This window comes from Schistocerca cancellata, chromosome 1 (genome assembly GCF_023864275.1).
Source record: "Schistocerca cancellata isolate TAMUIC-IGC-003103 chromosome 1, iqSchCanc2.1, whole genome shotgun sequence".
NCBI lineage: Eukaryota > Metazoa > Arthropoda > Insecta > Orthoptera > Acrididae > Schistocerca > Schistocerca cancellata.
The window spans coordinates 7,670,052-7,692,141 of NC_064626.1; the positions used below are offsets into that span (position 1 = coordinate 7,670,052).

The 22,090-nt window shown below is 40.9% G+C and overlaps 1 protein-coding gene across 1 annotated transcript in view; it reads right to left on the reverse strand.

Annotated features, from left to right (window-relative positions):
• Positions 1-22,090, reverse strand: part of LOC126163903 (ovarian-specific serine/threonine-protein kinase Lok-like) — a 229,738-nt gene that overhangs the window by 55,696 nt on the left and 151,952 nt on the right. The window contains exon 6 of the mRNA XM_049920194.1: positions 20,245-20,450. Within this exon, the coding sequence (XP_049776151.1) occupies positions 20,245-20,450 (206 nt within the window). The remainder of the gene's footprint in view (positions 1-20,244; positions 20,451-22,090) is intronic.

The window sequence follows — 22,090 nt, forward strand, 5'->3', positions numbered from 1 at the left end:
TGATCTCTAAGGTTAATACGCTGCAAGAGAAGCTAAGCTTTCACATATAATGTTGATCTTTTCATTTAAGATATATCACACAAATGTGCCAGTATAGTTTTTAGTAATGACATAAATGTCTGATTGACCCAACGGCAAAGCGAGCGGAAGAAGAATCTCATATCCCAGGTTCTCAACGATCGTGGAGGCGGAAGAGGTCATGCCAGACGAACTAGCTGTAAAGGCGCCGCTCAGCCATCATTGAGCTCGCGGCAGTTCGTTGCAGTTCTGGTACCGGAAGTCACATGTCACATACATATGTGCCGTGATGAACAGTTCCAGAATCATAGTGTGTGGGTCACTTCCTCGCAAGCTGTAATCCACCTTAAACAAATTCACGCAAATGGCAATTTCTCCTGTCATTTTCTCTAAAGACCAATGGCGATGGGATAAGGACGATGGTAGCAGGCTCCGAGTGAGGCTGGAAGCTACTAGTCTGGACCTGCACATTGGCGGCAGGTGTGCGATGGTCGCCTTCCTGAGAACCTGTATGACTACTCGGGAATCCGGTCTTGCATCTGCAACTGGGCAGGCCTATTTAGGATGACACGCTGCCCACCCTGAATGGGGAAGGCCCTAGAAAATGTGGGCTAAACATCGGAAGTCACACTTTAACCGGGCTGGGAATCCGCACCCAGTAGGTCACTCCTTATACTGCGGACGAAAACAAAAGAAGAATGAAATGATTATGACAATAGGGACATGGAATGTCAGGACCCTCCTGGACGTGAACAATTACAGGCCAGAGAGAAGAACCGCTCTTATCACCCAAGAATTAGCCCGGCTAGATATAGACATAGCCGCCTTGAGTGAGACAAGACTCTCAGATGAGGGACACATTAGTGAGGTACGTTCAGGGTACACCATCTTCCGGAAGGGAAAGGATACAGGGGAACCGCGCATCCATGGTGCAGGATTTGCCGTAAAAATGAAAATAGTGAAAGATCTTCGACTTACACTTGTCTCAATTAATGAAAGACTGATGACTCTTAGAGTACCCATTGGTTCAGGCAGATTCATCACCTTCATCTCTGCATATGCTCCTTCTTTAGACAGTGATGAAGACACAAAGAATCAGTTCTACCACCAACTGAACAGTACTCTCTCTAAAATACCCATTCAAGATAAATTAATTTTACTTGGTGATTTCAATGCCAGAGTGGGAAGGGACAATCGTTTTTGGAGAGAGGTCATGGGTAAACAAGGGGTGGGAAACTGCAATGCAAATGGGTTGTTACTTCTTGGTCTATGTGCTGAGCACGAGCTTTTCATCTCCAATACCCAATTCCGTTTGCGTAACCGCTATAAGACCACATGGATGCACCCACGCTCCAAACATTGGCATCTTATAGACTACGTTATTATGCGACAGCGTGACAAGAAAGACATTCTCATCACAAAAGCAGCACTGAACATCGATGAGTGCTGGACTGACCATAGACTTTTAGTCAGCTGTTTGAGAGTACCAAAGTATCGCAAGCCACAATCCCACTTTTCAAACCCACCACGCAGAAAATTCAAAATAAGCAACCTGAACAACAAAAAAGTTCGCTCACACTTCCAAGACATACTGTCTGAACAACTTAACAAAGCTCCAGCAACCACAGATGATGTCGAACAAGAATGGACCACATTAAAGAACATCATCAAAGAAACTGCTGAGAATGTTGTTGGTTTTAGTGCACGGAAAAAAGTGACTGGTTTGATGACAACCATGGAGTAATCCAAGCCATCATCAATGCAAAGCGGGATGCTTACCTATCCCTTGCTAAAGATCCGTCCTGCGCAGAAAAGAAAGCACACTTTCAAGAACTCAAGCAGAAATGTCAAAGTGAAATACGAGTAATCAAGAACAAATGGTGGCAACAGAAAGCCACAAAACTCCAAAATCTTCCCGATGCAAGGAACCTGCGTGGCTTCTACGCTGGTATTAAAGAGCTGTATGGACTTATCCGCTCCTCATCAGGAACACTGAAAGCTGCTGACAACTCCACCATTCTTACTGAAAGTCAGGACATCTTAAATCGTTGGAAAGAGCACTTCAGCTCACTGTTAAACCGCCCTTCTACTGCCGCTAGAGATTTTCTCAAAAATGTCCCACAGCACCCTGTGGTGTCACCGCCAGACACCACACTTGCTAGGTGGTAGCTTTTAAATCGGCCGTGGTCCGCTAGTATACGACGGACCCACGTGTCGCCACTGTTAGTGATGGCAGACCGAGCGCCGCCACACGGCAGGTCTAGTGAGACGTACTAGCACTCGCCCCTGTTGTACAGCCGACTTAGCCAGAGATGGAACTGACACATAGTGCTCTCATTTGCCGAGACGATAGTTAGCATAGCCTTCAGCTACGTCAATTGCTACGACCTAGCAAGGCGCCATTACCAGTATAGATATTGAGATAGTACTTATGTAGCAACAAGAGAGATGTACACCAATTGTGGATTAAAGTTAAGTATTATATCAACTACGTACTTCATTTGCTACTATTAATTCCCTTAACTGTTCCAGACCTCACGCCAGTCAGCGTGTAATTAAACGCGTGCATTTCGGCCTACTATAAAAACACAGTGTTGGCTCTTCTGCCCTCTTCTGCCAACACTTCATATGGTGACGAGCTAAATCGCATTTGTACCACTTGCTGCACTAATTTATTTGTGTCATGGCTTCGCCACAATCTCCAGATGTACTGTCCGAATTTTATCGCTTACAGAATCAGCAGACGCAGGCCTTATTGGATGCCCTTGGACAGCTCGTCCAGGGTCAACGTGCACTGCAAAACGAGGCGGCAGCCGCCGCTCCACTGCTACCGCAGCCACAACATGCTGTTGCACCACCTTTTCGTCTGTTCGATGCGGAATTGGAAAGCTGGACGGAGTGGTCACGCCAATTTGGATTCCATCTCGCCGCCTACAGAATTCAAGGTAACGAGCGGCAGCCTCATCTCCTTTCTTGTGTAAGTGTGTCCACCTACCGTGTGATAGTGAAATTGTTTCCCCGACGCGACGTAGCAACTCTGTCCTACGAAGAAATTTTGTCTGCATTGGATGCCTATTTCAAAGAATCAGTCAATGTCGTTGCAAAAAGGTATACTTTCTTTCGTACCAAATGTACGGCCGGTCAGACTAATCGGGAGTGGGTTGCAACTTTGCAAGGCCTTACAAGGGATTGTGCTTTTGAGTGTGAATGTGGACTCCCTTATTCAGATACTATGGTGCGTGATGCAATTGCACAGAATGTTTCTGATGTTCGTATACGGGAACAGATTTTGAAACTAGTCAATCCCTCCCTTCAACAAGTGATGGACATATTGGATAGGCAAGCCACACTTGACTTTGCTCAGGAATCATTTGAAACTTCGCCAGTCGTGTGTCACGTTAACCGGCCCGCCGGGCGAGCTGCACGGAACAGTAAACAGCCCTCGCGCCCTTCCGCGCAGCCACGTGTCCCGTGCCAGCATGCAAATGCAGTGAAATCATGCCCGCGGTGTGCTACTAGCCATTCGCGTGAGAATTGCCTGTCACGCCAAGCTATTTGCTTTTTCTGTAATAAAAAAGGTCATGTTCAGAGTGTTTGCCAGAAAAAGCTTAGATCGGACTCTCACAACCATTCCAGGCCCTTTGCTTCGCGCCGGAATCGAACCAAGAATACTCGGGCCCGTGAACCTTCGCCCATGAAATTCATGTAGTTAATGCCACTCTGCCCAGTGCTTCTCTCTCTAACAGTGACTGTGTTCATCCCACAAAAAGTGTGCGTCGACATCAACAGAAATCACGTCACGTCGCAAGTGCTTCTGTCCCAGAAACAGCTCATGTTGCACGAGACAGTCGCTCTTGTCGTCAGCAGGACCAATGTTTTGTAGATTTGGACTTTCACGGCAAAGTGATACCGTTCCAGCTCGATACCGGAGCTGCAGTTTCATTAATCAATCACGACACGTACCAACAGCTGGGCAAACCTCCGTTGCGTGCCGCAAATGTTAAGCTAACTATATATTCAGGTCACAAGATCCCTGTGTTAGGACAGTGCCGCCTTCTCGCTACATACAAGGGACAACCAAAACTTGTGTCTTTTTACATTCTTTGTTCTTCTGCAGTGAACTTGTTTGGTTTAGATTTATTTCAGTTGTTTAACTTGTCTTTAGTCAATCAGGTCCTATCAGTGAACCAGACTGTGCCTTCAGCCAGTGTTTCTCATCTATGCGAAGAATTTGCAGACATTTTTGCACTGGGCCTTGGTTGCGCTAAGAACTATAAAGCACACTTGGAACTGAAAGTCAACGCGCAACCAAAATTTTTCATAGCGCTCAATGTTCCCCACGCATTGTGTGATGAGGTCGCAAGAACATTACACGATTTAGAATCACAAGGTCTAATTGAACGTGTGCAGGCTTCTCTCTGGGCTTCACCCTTAGTAATTTTGCAAAAACCTTCCGGAAAGTTGAGACTTTGCGTGGACCTCAAGGCAACAGTGAATCCACAACTTGTGACTGCAACTTTTCCTTTACCCCGGCCGGAAGATCTTTTTGACGAACTGTGCCCGGGTAAATATTTTTCAAAGTTGGGCCTGGCAGATGCGTACTTGCAAATACCGGTGGACGAAGAATCCCAGCACGTATTGGTGGTTAACACTCATCTTGGTTTGTATCGATTCAAAAGACTGCCATTCGGGTGTGCATCCGCCCCTGCATTGTTTCAGCAATATTTACAAACTGTTTGTGCGTCGGTCCCTACTGCTGCAAACTATCTGGACGATATTGTGATCTCCGGAAAGACGGAAGAAGAACATTTAGCCAACCTCAGAACATTATTTCAGGTCTTGCGACAAAATGGTCTTCGCTTGCGAAAGGAAAAATGTGTGTTTTTTGCTCATGACTTGCCATATCTGGGACATGTACTCAATGCCCAAGGCATACATCCCAGTCCAGAGCACGTCCGTGCCATACAAGACTTGCCTTCGCCGCAGAATTTGAAGCAGCTACAGAGTGTGCTGGGAAAAATTAATTATTATCATAGATATATCCCCCATGCCTCTTCCATTTCAGGTCTGCTTCATCGCTTACGCCGTAAAGGTGTTCCGTTCGTCTGGACGATGGAATGCGAACGCGCCTTTCGCCAGTTGAAATCGGCGTTGCTTTCCAATACTTGCCTTACGCCATTCGATGCCCAGAAACCCCTTTTGTTCATGGTAGATGCATCAGATTTCGGGATCGGTGCTGTGCTTGCGCACAAAGATGGATCGCATGATCGCCCTATTGCCTTTGCGTCCAAATTGCTATCGTCTGCGCAACAAGATTATTCACAGATCGAGAAAGAAGCTTTGGCTCTCGTATTTGGTGTTACCAAGTTTCATGATTTCTTGTATGGTCGTCACTTTACCATCGTCACAGACCACAAACCTTTGACATCACTTTTTCATCCGAACAAGCCTGTACCTCCACGTACAGCGCAGAAATTCATTCGCTGGTCTATTTTCCTCTCGCAGTACCGCTCCGATATCTTGGATCGGTCCACTGCTAAGCACGGAAACGCCGATGCGTTGTCCCGTTTGCCTGTTGCCGAGGATAGATAAATTCGATTCCTCCGAACTTGCTTGCATGTTCATTGACTCAGAAACCGATGACGTGGTCGAATCGTTTCCGATTGATTTTCGCCGTGTAGCTACAGCCACAGCTGCCGACCCTGTCCTTGCTACCGTTTTGCGTTTTGTTGCTATGCAATGGCCCTTGTCAAAGTCACTGATCGAGGATCCGTTGGTTCGCCGATTTTTTGCTCACAAGAAGAGACTTTTTGTACGACGTGGTGTTTTGCTGTTGCGTTCAGATAATGATCAGTCCAGGGTCGTGGTCCCACGTTTGTTACAGTCCTCTGTCTTAAACCTTCTCCACCAAGGACATTGGGGTATAGTGCGAACGAAACAACTTGCTCGTCAGCACTGTACTTGGTTCGGAATCGATGCTGCGATTACGAAAATGTGCTCTTCTTGCATGGCGTGTGCCGAACAACAATCCGCACCACCGCGGAAATTCTTTGCATGACCGAAAGCCACTTCCCCTTGGCAACGCTTACACATCGATACATTGACTGCCTCAGCGGGAAATGATTAATAAAAGCCAAACTTCTTTAGCAAACTGTACAAAAAAAAACTACACTGTTCTGCGAGGCGATTAATGCTTGACTGTCAGAAGGATAGAAATAGAATAAAATCTGAAACTTCCATAATTATGTGAATGTATTTTAATTCACTTGATAGATCCAAGCCACAAAAATCCATTTTGTTTTCATTTGAAGTGAGAGCAATAAACGAAGAGGAAACAACAAAATCATGAAACGTAAACAAGGGTCACGTGGAGACTCCCCACTAAAACTCACGACTGCTCTGTGCATCAGGTCCAGATCTACGATATTTCCAAACCGGGCAATACTAGATAGTGGCCACCCCCCTTCCCTCGAGCGTTTGAGGCAGGAGGCCAAAAATTAGAAAATTGACTTTTCAAAAATGTTCATCTTGTTGCGCACATCTTTCTAAAAAGTCTGAAACACAAAACGTATGTGTTCCAGGGAATGTAAGACATGTTATTTGGTCTTAAGTGTGCCAAAGTGCAGTGCCACACCTTTTCACAAAGCATACTTATATCGCATGTCACTGTATTTCGCTCTGTGGAATTGAAACATCTACATTTTGTAATGGATGGCATCAAACTATATTCAGGATAAAATGTCCTGTGGTGCCTCTCCTGATCCTAGTCAGCTGATTTGACATCCTACCCCTCTTTAAAAAACCTCACAATTAATACTGGATGGGATTATTTGCAACTGGGAGAAAGAGAGTACTTGAGAAAAATTGCACTCTTTATTGCCTGTTAGCTAATAACTTGCTGTTTTGTGCGACGTAAAATTAAATAGAGGAACATAAAACAAGCAAAGACATGAGACAACCAGGACAGTATACATTTCTTCAGTCCTTAGCTCTTAGTATCCTCTCTCTCTCTGTCTCTCTCTCTCTCTCTCTCTCTCTCTCTCTCTCTCTCTCTCTCTCTCTCTAATCTTGTTACAACTTTACATGGAGTGCTTTCCTTTGTGAGGAAGAACCTATTACCTCATCAACGTTCATCAAACGTCTTGCTACATGAAAAATCGAAAATCGCTGTCTAATACTGAAGAAGCTACTAATACAAATAAAGCCCAAAACTGGTGTGGTTTCTCGAGCTATTTATGTCTATTTTGTCACTGTCTGCTATATAAAAAACAAAATACTCCTTCGCACACCAAATAAACAAGACTGTTTTGGCACAAATGATCATTTTTATAACATGACGGAATATAATTCACAAAGTACCAATATCAAACGTCTATTAGGCCTACTGCAAGCAAAAATCTTTATGTTAGGAAATAGTTTCACATTTCATTCGTACACTCCAGTTTCTCAAGCATGAGATCGAAAAATAGTAGTATGAAATTTTCATGTAAATTTAGAATCATCATATTCTTTCATAATTTGCATGATGTCCCCATTCTTCTCCTTCCTCGTTCTAATAATCAATCTTGTCATCACTAATTCTGCTAATATTCCTGCCATTGTCAAACTTATTCTCTGGTTAACATCACTAACCCTGCCAGAATCACCGGTTTCGTTATCCCGTGATTATTCTCCAGTTAGGCATTGTTACATGTTCGTACAACGTGTTTTCCATGCTACATCCAGAACAGAACCTACACGGCTGCTAGCCAGGGACAGTATGGGGATGTCCACCCCTGGTAGCTGAGTGGCCAGGACAATGGAATCTCTCACCTAATGGCCCGGGTTCGATTCCCAGCTGAGTCAGAGATTTTCTCCGCTAAGGGACTGGGTGTTGTGTTGTCCTCATCGTCATTTCATCCCCATCGACACGCAAGTCGCCGAAGTGGCGTCAACTTGAAAGACTTGCACCAGGCGAATGGTCTACCCGACAGGAGGCCCTAGCCACACAGAATTTCCATACTATGGGGATATGGCGAAAAATGTTTGTCAAAATTTCATTTTCTTGGATATACTGAGAAGATAATACCTAATCTTTCTTACCAGTTATTCTTGTTAGTCATTTATTTCCACTCTGGTAGTCTGAATCTATGGATTTTGCTAGTAATTATAACAATGCTGATCTTTCGCAAACCCAATCGACCACGTAAACAGACAGCGATTGGCATTCATCAGTTCAGCTTTACACTACTGTGCTCATATAGCCCATTTTGTCTGCAGGAAAGTTTATTTCTGGATGTGAGGAGGACTCCCCTGACAGAGACATCACGTACACTATGCACGCATTCACGAATCAACTTACGATTCATTCAGAAATCAATTTAGAAGCCAACAGGAATGCATTTAAAACTCATATGAATAATCGAGACCAACGTGCACTGGATGCTACATGCTTTGTGAAACAAACTTTCCCCCCCCCCCCCCCCCCCCCCCATCAAGAATATGAATTTGGCGCCCAGCTCTCCTCTCCTACATCCGGGGCTGCTGCGCATGTGTGAATCTGGCAGCTTGGGCGTAAATTTTTTCCTACATAACATCTAGCTGCTTGCTGTGACTGCTTACACAGCGAACAGCCACATTTCTGTACCAAAAGTGGGAGAAGGTACTACTCGTGTGCGACTCAACTGCGCACGAGCCCGCTTGTAACTGCTAAAACGAATCTAATGTGAACAGTTGTGATGTCACACTCATTGGAGGCAATTTGTTGTTATGAAACATTGCAAAGTCTTCCTAAAGCCTTTGACACATTTTGCTGTTGGCAGACGCATGTATGAGCATTTTATTTTGTTGTTGTATCTGGAGTATTTCCTTTGCGACTTAAGTTTTATTTTCGTTTTTTTTTCTCTCGTTCCTGTTTTGTTCCTGTTGTATTATTCTGCAGTAGCGGAATACAGTAATATACTTTGTTAAAGTATTGGTTTTTACCAGTCAAAATTACAAAAATTTAACTGAAAACAAAAACAATGAAAAAGTCCCAGAATTCTAAAAAAAAAGTTCCTGGGTTTTTCCTGTTTCCTTCTGGATGAAAAAATTCCTGGGTTTTTTCCTGGATCACCCTGTTGTCCTGGGTCATATACACCCTGAGAACAGAAATACAATTTTCTGAACGGAATATTATACTTGTCAATGGCATTAATAAGCTTTTGAAAAAATAATTACACTCATACATTGTCGCAGTCTTCAGTCCAAAGACTGGTTTGATGCAGCTCTCCACCGAATAAGTACTGCTACCTACATATATTTGAACTGCTTACTGTATTCATCTCTTGGTCTACTCCTACAATTTTTACCCTCCACACTTCTCTATAATATTAAACTGATGATTCCTTCTTATATTTGTCAAGTAGTGCCACACGTTTCTTTCCTCACCACCTCAGTTACATGATGTACCTTCAAATCTTCAGCATCTTTTTGTAGCACCGCATTTCACAATCTTCCTTCTCTACATGTCTGAACTGTTTATTACCAACATTTCACTTCCATACAAGACTACTCTAGACAAGTAACTTCTGTAAAAACTACCTAATACTGAAGTCTATATTTGATGTTAACAAAATACCATTCTTAAGAAACATTCTTTGCCTCAACCAGTCTACGTGTGATATGCTCTTTACTTCAGCCATAATCAGTTATTTTGGTGTCCAAATAGCAAATTTCAGTGTGTGATACAACTGAAATTTTTTTTCTGCAGCCAGTAAACCCTAACACGGTCAGGCGCGAATCCATTCGGCAGCCACAGGACATGATAATATAATGGTGCAAATGATCAATTTTCTTGTCGACCCATTACTGCCCAAAATAACTGACATCTTTAACCGCTCTCTGACGTCCAGCATTTTTCCTACAGTGTGGAAGAAGGGGCTCATAAAACCATTACCAAAGAAGGAATCTGCCAAACAATCCTCTGATTACAGGCCCATTTGCATTCTACTAGCACTTTCCAAGGCATTAGAATACATAGTCCACTAACAGGTTACCAATTATTTAACACTGAATAACCTCTTACATGAATACTAGTCCGGTTTCCGGCAAAATCGCAGCACAATGACTGCTTTTATAAAAAAGACTGACGAATTAAAACATGCCATGGACAAACAACAGACTACTTTTATGTGCTTCCTGGACTCCAGCAAAGCTTTCGACACTGCTGAGTTTGACATTCTGCTTACTAAAATGACTCGTCAAAATTTTTCTTCAAGCGCTGTACAGTGGTTCCACTCATACCTTACATCCCGCCAGCAGTGTGTAATGGTAGGTACTAAAAGGTCGCAGTGAAATGATGTTGTACCAGGGGTTACACAAGGATCAGTATTGGGCCTATTACTTTTCTCATTATATGTTAATGATGTGTCAACTATTCTCTCCCACTGCAGATACCACCTATACGCTGATGACCTTCAGTTGTATCACAGTGCAAGTCCAACAAACCTGCACACAGCCATCGATAATATAAATGCTGACTTACTTTCTTTATCACAATGTTTGCAGAACTTAAGTCTGAAACTAAACCCTTCCAAAACGCAAGCAATCTTAGTTGAGCATGAAAGACTTATTACAAAACAGCACAGAGAATCTCTTCCATGCTTAATTTTAAATGGCACAGAAATAACCTTTTCTCCTTCTGCTAAGAACTTGGGGATAATCATGGACCACCACTTAGACTGGACTGAACACACTACTGCAGTCTGCAAGAAAGTTTCTGCATCCCTTCATTGTCTATGGGCATATAAAAAAGTATTTCCATTCGAGCTTAAGAAGCAGCTCGTAGAATCTCTAACACTTCCTATTCTCAACTATGGCGATGCTATTCTTCAAGGACTTTTGTATGAAAACTCTCGCAGGCTCGAACTGGCGATGAATGCTTGCGTCCGATATATTTGTGATGTTTGTTATTATGATCATATCACTCCAGCCTATGAACAATTATCGCGGCTACGTGCTGATAAACTTAGGGACTACCACACTTTATGTTTACTCCATCGACTTCTCAATAATCTTACTTATCCTCAGCTATTACATTACTATCTGAACAGCACAGCAGAATTACTGGATCTCAACAAAGTAAGATCCTCTCAGTACCACCACCCAACACTGTCATGTTTTCTAAATCATTTTCTGTATCCGGAACCAGACTTTGGAACAATCTTCCTCAAAATATCAGAGAAATTAAATCACTTCCAGGCTTCAAAAGCAGCTAATGGCTCACCTTCCCTCGCAATAGCTATCTCTCCCACATACTGGTCTGCAGCCCACACTTCCCCCTCCCCCTACTTTTATCCCTGCTTCTCACATACAGAGTGATTTACTTAAATCAAGTCCTCTCCTAACAGCCACTATTACTGTCATTCCGATTTTCTTGTTCTTCTTCCTTTCTTTTTCTGACAGTACTAAACAAAATTTAAGTTGTTCTCCACATGATTTAAGTTGTTCTAAACTAGTATATATTATTTTTGATGCAGTTTGTTTCATTATTACTGTTATTATTGCCATTTATATTGCCATTTATCTTTATTTTAGTTATTCTGAACTATTACTATTATTATTTCTTTCCTTTCTCAGACGTTATGTCTGGTTAAAAATGGAAAGTGACGCGGACCTCAATCAAGCGTGACTTCTTTTAAACTGTATGGTATACGTTACATTGCATTTAGGAACTTTCGGGTAATTGAACATGTATCAATAATTACAGATTTGTGTAGTTGTATATATACGTTTAGATGTAGCTGTATTGCCTTGATGTACTGGTGGATATTGTGTGGAATGACTCCTGTAGTTCATAGTATAATAGGTATAATGTCAACTTTATCCTGATGCCACATGTCCTCGACTTCCTCAGCCAGTTGGATGTATTTTTCAATTTTTTCTCCTGTTTTCTTCTGTATATTTGTTGTGTTGGGTATGGATATTTCAATTAGTTGTGTTAATTTCTTCTTTTTATTGGTGAGTATGATGCCAGGTTTGTTATGTGGTGTTGTTTTATCTGTTACAATGGTTCTGTTCCAGTATAATTTGTATTCATCATTCTCCAGTACATTTTGTGGTGCATACTTGTATGTGGGAACATGTTGTTTTATTAGTTTATGTTGTATGGCAAGTTGTTGATGTATTATTTTTGCTACATTGTCATGTCTTCTGGAGTATTCTGTATTTGCTAGTATTGTACATCCGCTTGTGATGTGATCTACTGTTTCTATTTGTTGTTTGCAAAGTCTGCATTTATCTGTTGTGGTATTGGGATCTCTAATAATATGCTTGCTGTAATATCTGGTGTTTATTGTTTGATCCTGTATTGCAATCATGAATCCTTCTGTCTCACTGTATATATTGCCTTTTCTTAGCCATGTGTTGGATGCGTCTTGATCGATGTGTGGCTGTGTTAGATGATACGGGTGCTTGCCATATAGTGTTTTCTTTTTCCAATTTACTTTCTTTGTATCTGTTGATATTATGTGATCTAGAGGGTTGTAGAAGTGGTTATGAAATTGCAGTGGTGTAGCCGATGTATTTATATACGTGATTGCTCTGTGTATTTTGCTAGTTTCTGTTCGTTCTAGAAAGAATTTTCTTAAATTGTCTACCTGTCCATAATGTAGGTTTCTGTTGCTGAATGTATGTGATGTATTCTATATTTGTGGCATTGTGAACGTGTAAGTGTATTGAGTGCTTCTAGGTCTGTGTTACTCCATTTCACTACTCCAAATGAACAGGTCAATATTGGTATAGCATAAGTATTTATAGCTTTTGTCTTGTTTCTTGCTGTCAATTCTGTTTTCAGTATTTTTGTTAGTCTTTGTCTATGTTTTTCTTTTAGTTCTTCTTTAATATTTGTATTATCTATTCCTACTTTTTGCCTGTATCCTAGATATTTATAGACATCTGTTTTTTCCATCGCTTCTATACAGTCGCTGTGGTTATCCAATAAGTAATCTTCTTGTTTAGTGGGTTTTCCCTTCACTATGCTATTTTTCTTACATTTGTCTGTTCCGAAAGCCATATTTATGTCATTGCTGAATACTTCTGTTAACTTTAGTAATTGGTTGAGTTGTTGATTTGTTGCTGCCAGTAGTTTTAGAACATCCATGTATAGCAAATGTGTGATTTTGTGTTGGTATGTTCCAGTAATATTATATCCATAATTTGTATTATTTAGCATGTTGGATAGTGGGTTCAGAGCAAGGCAGAACCAGAAAGGGCTTAATGAGTCTCCTTGGTATATTCCACGCTTAATCTGTATTGGCTGTGATGTGATATTATTTGAATTTGTTTGTATATTAAGTGTGGTTTTCCAGTTTTTCATTACTGTGTTTAGGAACTGTATCAATTTAGGATCTACTTTGTATATTTCCAATATCTGTAGTAACCATGAGTGGGGTACACTATCAAAAGCTTTTTGGTAATCAATGTATGCGTAGTGTAGCGACCTTTGTTTAGTTTTAGCTTGATATGTCACCTCTGTATCTATTATCAGTTGCTCTTTACATCCTCGTGCTCCTTTGCAGCTGCCTTTTTGTTCTTCATTTATAATTTTGTTCTGTGTTGTATGTGTCATTAATTTCTGTGTAATGAGTGGAGTTAATATTTTGTATATTGTTGGTAGGCATGTTATGGGGCGATATTTTGCTGGGTTTGCTGTGTCTGCTTGATCTTTAGGTTTCAGATAAGTTATTCCATGTGTAAGTGTATCAGGAAATGTGTATGGGTCTGCAATGTAACTGTTAAATAATTTATACCTAAAAACAAAGATGATGTGACTTACCAAATGAAAGTGCTGGCAGGTCGACAGACACACAAACGAACACAAACATACACACAAAACTCAAGCTTTCGCAACAAACTGTTGCCTCACCAGGAAAGAGGGAAGGAGAGGGAAAGACGAAAGAATGTGGGTTTTAAGGGAGAGGGTAAGGAGTCATTCCAGTCCCGGGAGCGGAAAGACTTACCTTAGGGGGAAAAAGGGACGGGTATACACTCGCGCATGCGCGCGCTCACACACACACACACACACACACACACACACACACACACACACACACACAGGCACAAGAAGAAATATTTAAAGGCAAAGAGTTTGGGCAGAGATGTCAGTCGAGGCAGAAGTGCAGAGGCAAAGATGTTGAATGACAGGTGAGGTATGAGTGGCGGCAACTTGAAATTAGCGGAGATTGAGGCCTGGTGGATAACGGGAAGAGAGGATATATTGAAGAGCAAGTTCCTATCTCCGGAGTTCGGATAGGTTGGTGTTAGTGGGAAGTATCTACTGGTAAAAACAGAAAGAGAAAATAAAGAGAAAATAAAGAGAAAATTGTCGCTGTTAAATAATTTAGTTAGATGTGAATGTGTTGAGGTGAACTTCTTTAGCCAGAAATTTGCTATTTTATCTTTTCCAGGGGCTTTCCAACTGTGAGTAGAATTAATTGCTTGGGTGACTTCATGTTGCAAAATTATCACTTCAGGCATTTGTGGTATCATCTTGTACGTGTCTGTTTCTGCTTGTATCCACCGTGCATGCCTGTTATGTTGTACCGGGTTTGACCATATGTTGCTCCAGAAGTGTTCCATGTCTGTTATGTTTGGTGGATTGTCTATTTTACTGTGTATGTTATCTATTGTTTGGTAAAATCTCTTTTGGTTTGTGTTGAATGTTTGGTTTTGTTTCCTTCTATTTTCACTTTTTTTGTATCTTCTAAGTCGTTTGGCCAATGCTTGTAATTTCTGCTTCTTTTCATCTAATTGCTCTATCGCTTCTTGTTGTGAGATTTTACCTAAACTTTTTAGTTTTTTGTCTGATATTTCATTTCTTATAAATTGTGTTAGCTGTCCGATGTCTCTTCTCAGTTTTTCTATTCTGATCTGTAGCCTGTGTTGCCATGCTGGTTTTGTGGGTTTCTTCTGTGTGTTGGTTGGTTCTGATCTCTGCCTAGTGTGTATATTTAGTGTAGTGAGTGCTCCTACATAAACCAGTAGTTGTAACTCTTCCATAGTTGTATTTTCATTTATTTTGTTGTGTATGATTGTGTTGATAGTTGTTATTGTTGTTTTGACTTGTGGGTTATTTGGTGGTCTATGCAAGAATGATTTTATGTCTGTATTTGTGTCTTTGTATTCTATATATGTCAACTGAAATTTTTCTTCTATATCTAACATGTGTGTCACTTCATGTTCTATTTGTGCTTATTCTGTTGGCTGTCTTAAGATTTCGTTTTCCTCTGATCGTTTAATTGACGCGTTTTGTTCTTTGTTTGTTTTCTCTGGGATGTTTGAGTCCATTACTGTATTTTCTTCTTCTTCTAATTGCACATTATTTTGTTCCAGTATTTGTTGTACTTGTTGTTTGATGTTTTCTAATTCTGACTGTGGTATCCTGTTATCTGATCAGCTAGTCGTTGTTCTGTTAAAAATTTTAATTCCGGGTATCTGGTAATAAATGTTGTGTATACTTGTGATCTGTATCCAGTTGTGTTGGTTCCTAGGTTTGTTGCTTGGTAATAACAGAACATGAGGTGTCGATTAACTTCATCTGACCATCTCATCCTATGTCTGTTTTCCTTCTAGGGTGGTTGCAGGAAGCACATCCTGCAAAACACCTCTATTTGGATTTAAATCATTTTCCAGTTGGCTAGCAGTGTCGTTACCATTGTGGGCGGGCATAGGGTTCAAGCGTCGTCCCCGGCCATGACGGCGCTTGTCCGAGACTTCTTTAGTTCTGTCCTGAACCAAGTAATCACACTAAAAGGGGGGTTAGCCCTATTAGTGGTTTGTTCTTTTCGTTGCCTTTTACGACTGGAAGAACATACCGGAGGCCTATTCTTTTCCCGGGCCTCCACAGGAATTATTATTATTATTATTATTATTATTATTATTATTATTATTAGCATCTCTAAGATTGTTATTTTCATGAATGTTTTGGTAATATATCTGTGTTTGTTGTTCCTGGTCAGGTGCAAGAGAGGGCCTTGAGACCCTAATCTGGTCAGGCGAAATAAGCAAATAAATAAATAAATTTCATGTACTACTTTTTGTGTCTCATTTTGTAATCTAATTCTCTCAGCATCACCTGATTTAATTCAACTACATTCCGTAATCCACGTTTAAAATTGGTGTTCAATGTTTTTGTAAGGTTGCAGTTATCTTTCCAACAGAGCTAACAAATAAATCTTATTGTGGGTCAATTTATCCACTACCATATGACATCTCTCATTTCTGCTTCAATGCTTCTTGGGCACAGAGTTTTACACTGGTGAGGAAAAGTTAGACATGCTGCTCTGTATGGTGAATGTTTTAAGAAATTCCATCAGAATTTTATGACAGCATGGAGACATCTAACCTCATCACTTGTGGGCGACGCACAGTGAAGATGGTTTCTCAAAACACTGGTGTGAACACTATGCTAAAACTTCACAGGAGTAGTAGTACTGCAGCTGACAGAGCACATGAAGAGTCTGTTCAGACTACATTTATCACTGCACTGTGGCACGAGACATATAGACAAGAAATGTGAAATCAGCCAGACAAGGGTCGATTGCATCTTGTATCAACATAAACGCCACCCTTTCCACCAATCATTACATCAAGCACTCCAATGACATAAAACATATCATAGAAATTTGAGTCTTATGCGACACCTGCTGTATAATAATCCTCTTTGTCTGTATACTGCAGTACATGGTGTGAGTTACATGACACCCCATAAGATTTGCCTTGCCTTATGGCCCCAATTTCCATTCAAATTCTTATTGCTGTCTGTCAGAGTGGTTACTTATACTGGACTTTTTAAACCTGAGAAAAAATAAAAATTTACTGCCCACTCTACAGCCATCACATATAGCGAGATGGTTTGACTTGGAGTACTCCTCCCCATGTATACTGGTGTCCAAAATTAAAGCAAGTGCTGAGCTGGTACTGCGAACAGCTGAAAGCAAGGGGAAACTACGGCCGTAATTTTTCCCGAGGGCATGCAGCTTTACTGTATGATTAAATAATGATCGCGTCCTCTTGGGTAAAATATTCTGGAAGTAAAATAGTCCCCCATTCAGATCTCCGGGCGGGGACTACTTAAGAGGATGTCATTATCAGGAGAAAGAATACTGGCGTTCTATGGATCGGAGCGTGGAATGCCCGATCCCTTAACTGGGCAGGTAGGTTAGAAAATTTAAAAAGGGAAACAGATAGGTTAAAGTTAGATATAGTGGGAATTAGTGAAGTTCGGTGGCAGGAGGAACAAGACTTCTGGTCAGGTGACTACAGGGTTATAAACACAAAGTCGAATAGGGGTAATGCAGGAATAGGTTTAATAATGAATAGGAATGCGGGTAAGCTACTACAAACAGCACAGTGAACGCATTATTGTGGCCAAGATAGACACGAAGCCCACACCTACTACAGTAGTACAAGTTTATATGCCAACTAGCTCTGCAGGTGACGAAGAAATTGAAGAAATGTATGATGAAATAAAAGAAATTATTCAGATAATGAAGGGAGATGAAAATTTAATAGTCATGGGTGACGGGAATTTGAGTGTAGGAAAAAGGAGAGAAGGAAACGTAGTAGGTGAATATGGATTGGGTGTAAGAAATGAAAAAGAAAGCCGCCTGGTAGAATTTTGCACAGAGCACAACTTAATCATAGCTAACAATTGGTTTAAGAATCATGATAGAAGGTTGTATACATGGAAGAACCCTGGAGATACTAAAAGGTATCAGATAGATTATATAATGGAAGACAGAGATTTAGGAACCAGGTTTTAAATTGTAAGACATTTCCAGGGGCAGGTGCGGACTCTGACCACAATCTATTGGTTATGACCTGTAGATTAAAATTGAAGAAACTGCAAAATGTGGGAATTTAAGGAGATGGGACCTGGATAAACTGACTAAACCAGAGGTTGTACAGAGTTTCAGGGAGAGCATAAGGGAACAATTGACAGGAATGGGGGAAAGAAATACAGTAGAAGAAAAATGGGTAGCTTTGAGGGAAGAAGTAGTGAAGGCAGCAGAAGATCAAGTAGGTAAAAAGATGAGGGCTAGTAGATATCCTTGGGTAACAGAAGAAATATTGAATTTAATTGATGAAAGGAGAAAATATAAAAATGCAGTAAATGAAGCAGGCAAAAAGGAATACAAACGTCTCAAAAATGAGATCGACAGGAAGTGCAAAATGGCTAAGCAGGGATGGCTAGAGGACAAATGTAAGGATGTAGAGGCTTATCTCACTAGGGTAAGATAGATACTGCCTACAGGAAAATTAAAGAGACCTTTGGAGATAAGAGAACCACTTGTATGAACATCAAGAGCTCAGATGGAAACCTAGTTCTAAGCAAAGAAGGGAAAGCAGAAAGGTGGAAGGAGTATATAGAGGGTCTATACAAGGGCGATGTACTTGAGGACAATATTATGGAAATGGAAGAGGATGTAGAATAAGATGAAATGGGAGATATGATACTGCGTGAAGAGTTTGACAGAGCACTGAAAGACCTGAGTCGAAACAAGGCCCCCGGAATAGACAACATTCCATTGGAACTACTGACGGCCTTGGGAGAGCCAGTCCTGACAAAACTCTACCATCTGGTGAGCAAGATGTATGAAACAGGCAAAATACCCTCAGACTTCAAGAAGAATATAATAATTCCAATCCCAAAGAAAGTAGGTGTTGACAGATGTGAAAATTACCGAACAATCAGTTTAATAAGCCACAGCTGCAAAATACTAACACGATTTTTTTACAGACGAATGGAAAAACTAGTAGAAGCCGACCTTGGGGAAGATCAGTTTGGATTCCGTAGAAATACTGGAACACGTGAGGCAATACTGACCTTACGAGTTATCTTAGAAGAAAGATTAAGGAAAGGCAAACCTACGTTTCTAGCATTTGTAAACTTAGAGAAAGCTTTTGACAGTGTTGATTGGAATACTCTCTTTCAAATTCTGAAGGTGGCAGGGGTAAAATACATGGAGTGAAAGGCTATTTACAATTTGTACAGAAACCAGATGGCAATTATACGAGTCGAGGGGCATGAAAGGGAAGCAGTGGTTGGGAAAGGAGTGAGACAGGTTTGTAGCCTCTCCCCGATGTTATTCAATCTGTATATTGAGCAAGCAGTAAAGAAAACAAAAGAAAAATTCGGGGTAGGTATTAAAATCCATGGAGAAGAAATAAAAACTTTTGAGGTTCGCCGATGACATTGTAATTCTGTCAGAGACAGCAAAGGACTTGGAAGAGCAGTTGAACGGAATGGATGGTTGCTTGAAGGGAGGATATAAGATGAACATCAACAAAAGGAAAACGAGGATAATGGAATCTAGTCGAATTAAGTCGGGTGATGTTGAGGGTATTAGATTAGGAAATGAGACACTTAAAGTAGTAAAGGAGTTTTTCTATTTGGGGAGCAAAACAACTGATGATGGTCGAAGTAGAGAGGATATAAAATGTAGACTGGCAATGGCAAGGAAAGCGTTTCTGAAGAAGATAAATTTGTTAACATCGAGTATAGATTTAAGTGTCAGGAAGTAATTTCTGGAAGTATTTGTATGGAGTGTAGCCATGTATGGAAGTGAAACATGGACAGTAAATAGTTCGGACAAGAAGAGAATAGAAGCTTTTGAAATGTGGTGCTACAGAAGAATGCTGAAGATTAGATGGGTAGATCACATAACTAATGAAGTATTGAATAGGATTGGGGAGAAGAGAATTTTGTGGCACAACTTGACCAGAAGAAGGGATCTGTCGGTGGAACATGTTCTGAGGCATCAAGGGATCACCAATTTAGTATTGGAGGGCAGCGTGGAGGGTAAAAATCGTAGGGGGAGACCAAGAGATGAATACACTAAGCAGATTCAGAAGGATGTAGGTTGCAGTAGGTACTGGGAGATGAAGAAGGTTGCACAGGATAGAGTAGCATGGAGAGCTGCATCAAACCAGTCCCAGGACTGAAGACCACAACAACAACAACAACGAGCTGTTGTCAAACTGCAGTTATAGGATAAGCTGTAACTATACAAACAATTCAGTCAGTTCCTGGTAGTATCTGACCTGTTATAACTATTGTTTAATATACACATTAACTTGAAAAATGAACTTTTAATGGGTTTTTGCAATGTTCTCATTTGCTTTCAAGTCATTATAATATCCCTGTATTACAAATAAAGAGCTATAAATGAAAATGGTTTAACTGTATCAGCTCAAGATAATTACCATGCATATAAAATTACACCCAGGCTCCAAACATCAACTTGCATTGTATAGCCCCCTCTTCCATTTTTTACAAGTACCTCTGGGGCAGCATATAAAGGTGTTCCGCAGACTGTTGTCATTTCCGAGGTGACAAATCTTGATAAACCGAAGTCTGACACCTTAATCAGAGTTTCTTCTTTGTCAGAGGAGAGTAATATGTTCTCTGGCTGCAAAACAATTTGAAAATAAAATTTCAAAAACATGCTATTGTATCATTTGAATTGATGTGCATAAGTGTTTACCATGAGTAGTTTATCAAGAAACTGAACAAACAATACTAAACAAGTACAGTATATGGGCTACATTCGAAAAGAAATATCAATGACCCATCTGCATTAATAGTGGATACTCTTCTTTTTACCACCTCTCAGATAAATTCCAATGAGAGAAAGGAGAACGAGGAATATTATACATTAGTCTATTCAAAGATCAGCAACATAGGGTATTAATTCACAAAACATAAAGCCATTATGTCTGTAACATTACAGTGCTTCAACGTGCTATGTATTATGGTGGTATCTGATAATGCAAAAGTGGTTTGTGTTGTGCTATTCCACTGACTTAGGACTATATGATACACGATACGAGAAAGTCTACTCAATATCAGTAACTACCGTGAGACTAAAACTCTTTAAATGTCAAGGCTGTGCCAATACGCTTTTCATGTGTCTATTGTAAGCAAAGGACATAACTTGTTAATTTTTTTCCTTGTACTTCGTATGTTTTGTAACTGTATGTGAATGCAGAAATAATTCACCTATTAGACAAAGATATTCTTCAAGAGGTAATATACCAACGAGGTTCTTTCATCTACCAGGTGACTCATGCATGCTACGAGGGGTAGTCCTCAAGTTTTCATCACCACCATAGAACAAAAATCAAGCTGCAACCATGAAACTTGGGTTACTCCTTCTCACCCTTCAATGCATAGTTTTCCCTCTAGGTTGAGCCCTCAGTTGTTTTAGTCTGCATATTAGCTGTTCAGGAAACATTCTAACTCAAAAATCAAACAACGGAAAACCCAGGACGGAATAACAACAATTTTATTAAAATGAGAAGCAGACAGGCACAACAATAAAACTGCCAACACACACATATTCTGGCAAAACAACTGACACACATGACCACCATATCTGGCTTGGCTCAGCAGCCTCGAGGCCAGCCAGAGACAGTGGTCGTGTGTGTGTGTGTGTGTGTCTGTGTGTGTGTGTGTGTGTGTGTGTGTGTGTGTGTTGTGTTGTGTTTTGTTTTTGTTTTGGTTTTACGGCGCAAAACTTCTATGGTCATTAGCGCCCAGCCCGTGACTTAAGACAGTAAAAAACCGAAATTTAAAACCAGCAGCAATGGGAACAAACTCATAAAATTGGAGAAACTAAAAGTAGAAAGAATGCTTAAAAATCCACTACAGACAGGGGGTGGTTGACCCCAAAAAAAAACTTCAAATGACTGACGTCATTTCACTGTCACTAATAAACTGGAGAACGCGGTCGGCTGAGCGCGTGTCATCTGCTAAAATCGACGATAGATCAGGCGATAGCTGTAGACGGGAGCGTAACGGATTAAAATAGGGGCATTCAATTAAAAGGTGTCTGACCGTCCACGGCTGAGAGCAGTGGGGACAGAGTGGAGGAGGATCACCGCTTAAAAGATGTCTATGGCTAAAAAGACAGTGCCCTATCCGGAGTCTAGCTAAAATTACCTCCTCCCGACGACGCGTTCGGGAGGAAGAGGTCCAAGCGCAAGGAAGGGCTTTCACTTCCCGCAATTTATTACGGGGAAGTGTTGACCAATGCGCATTCCATAAATG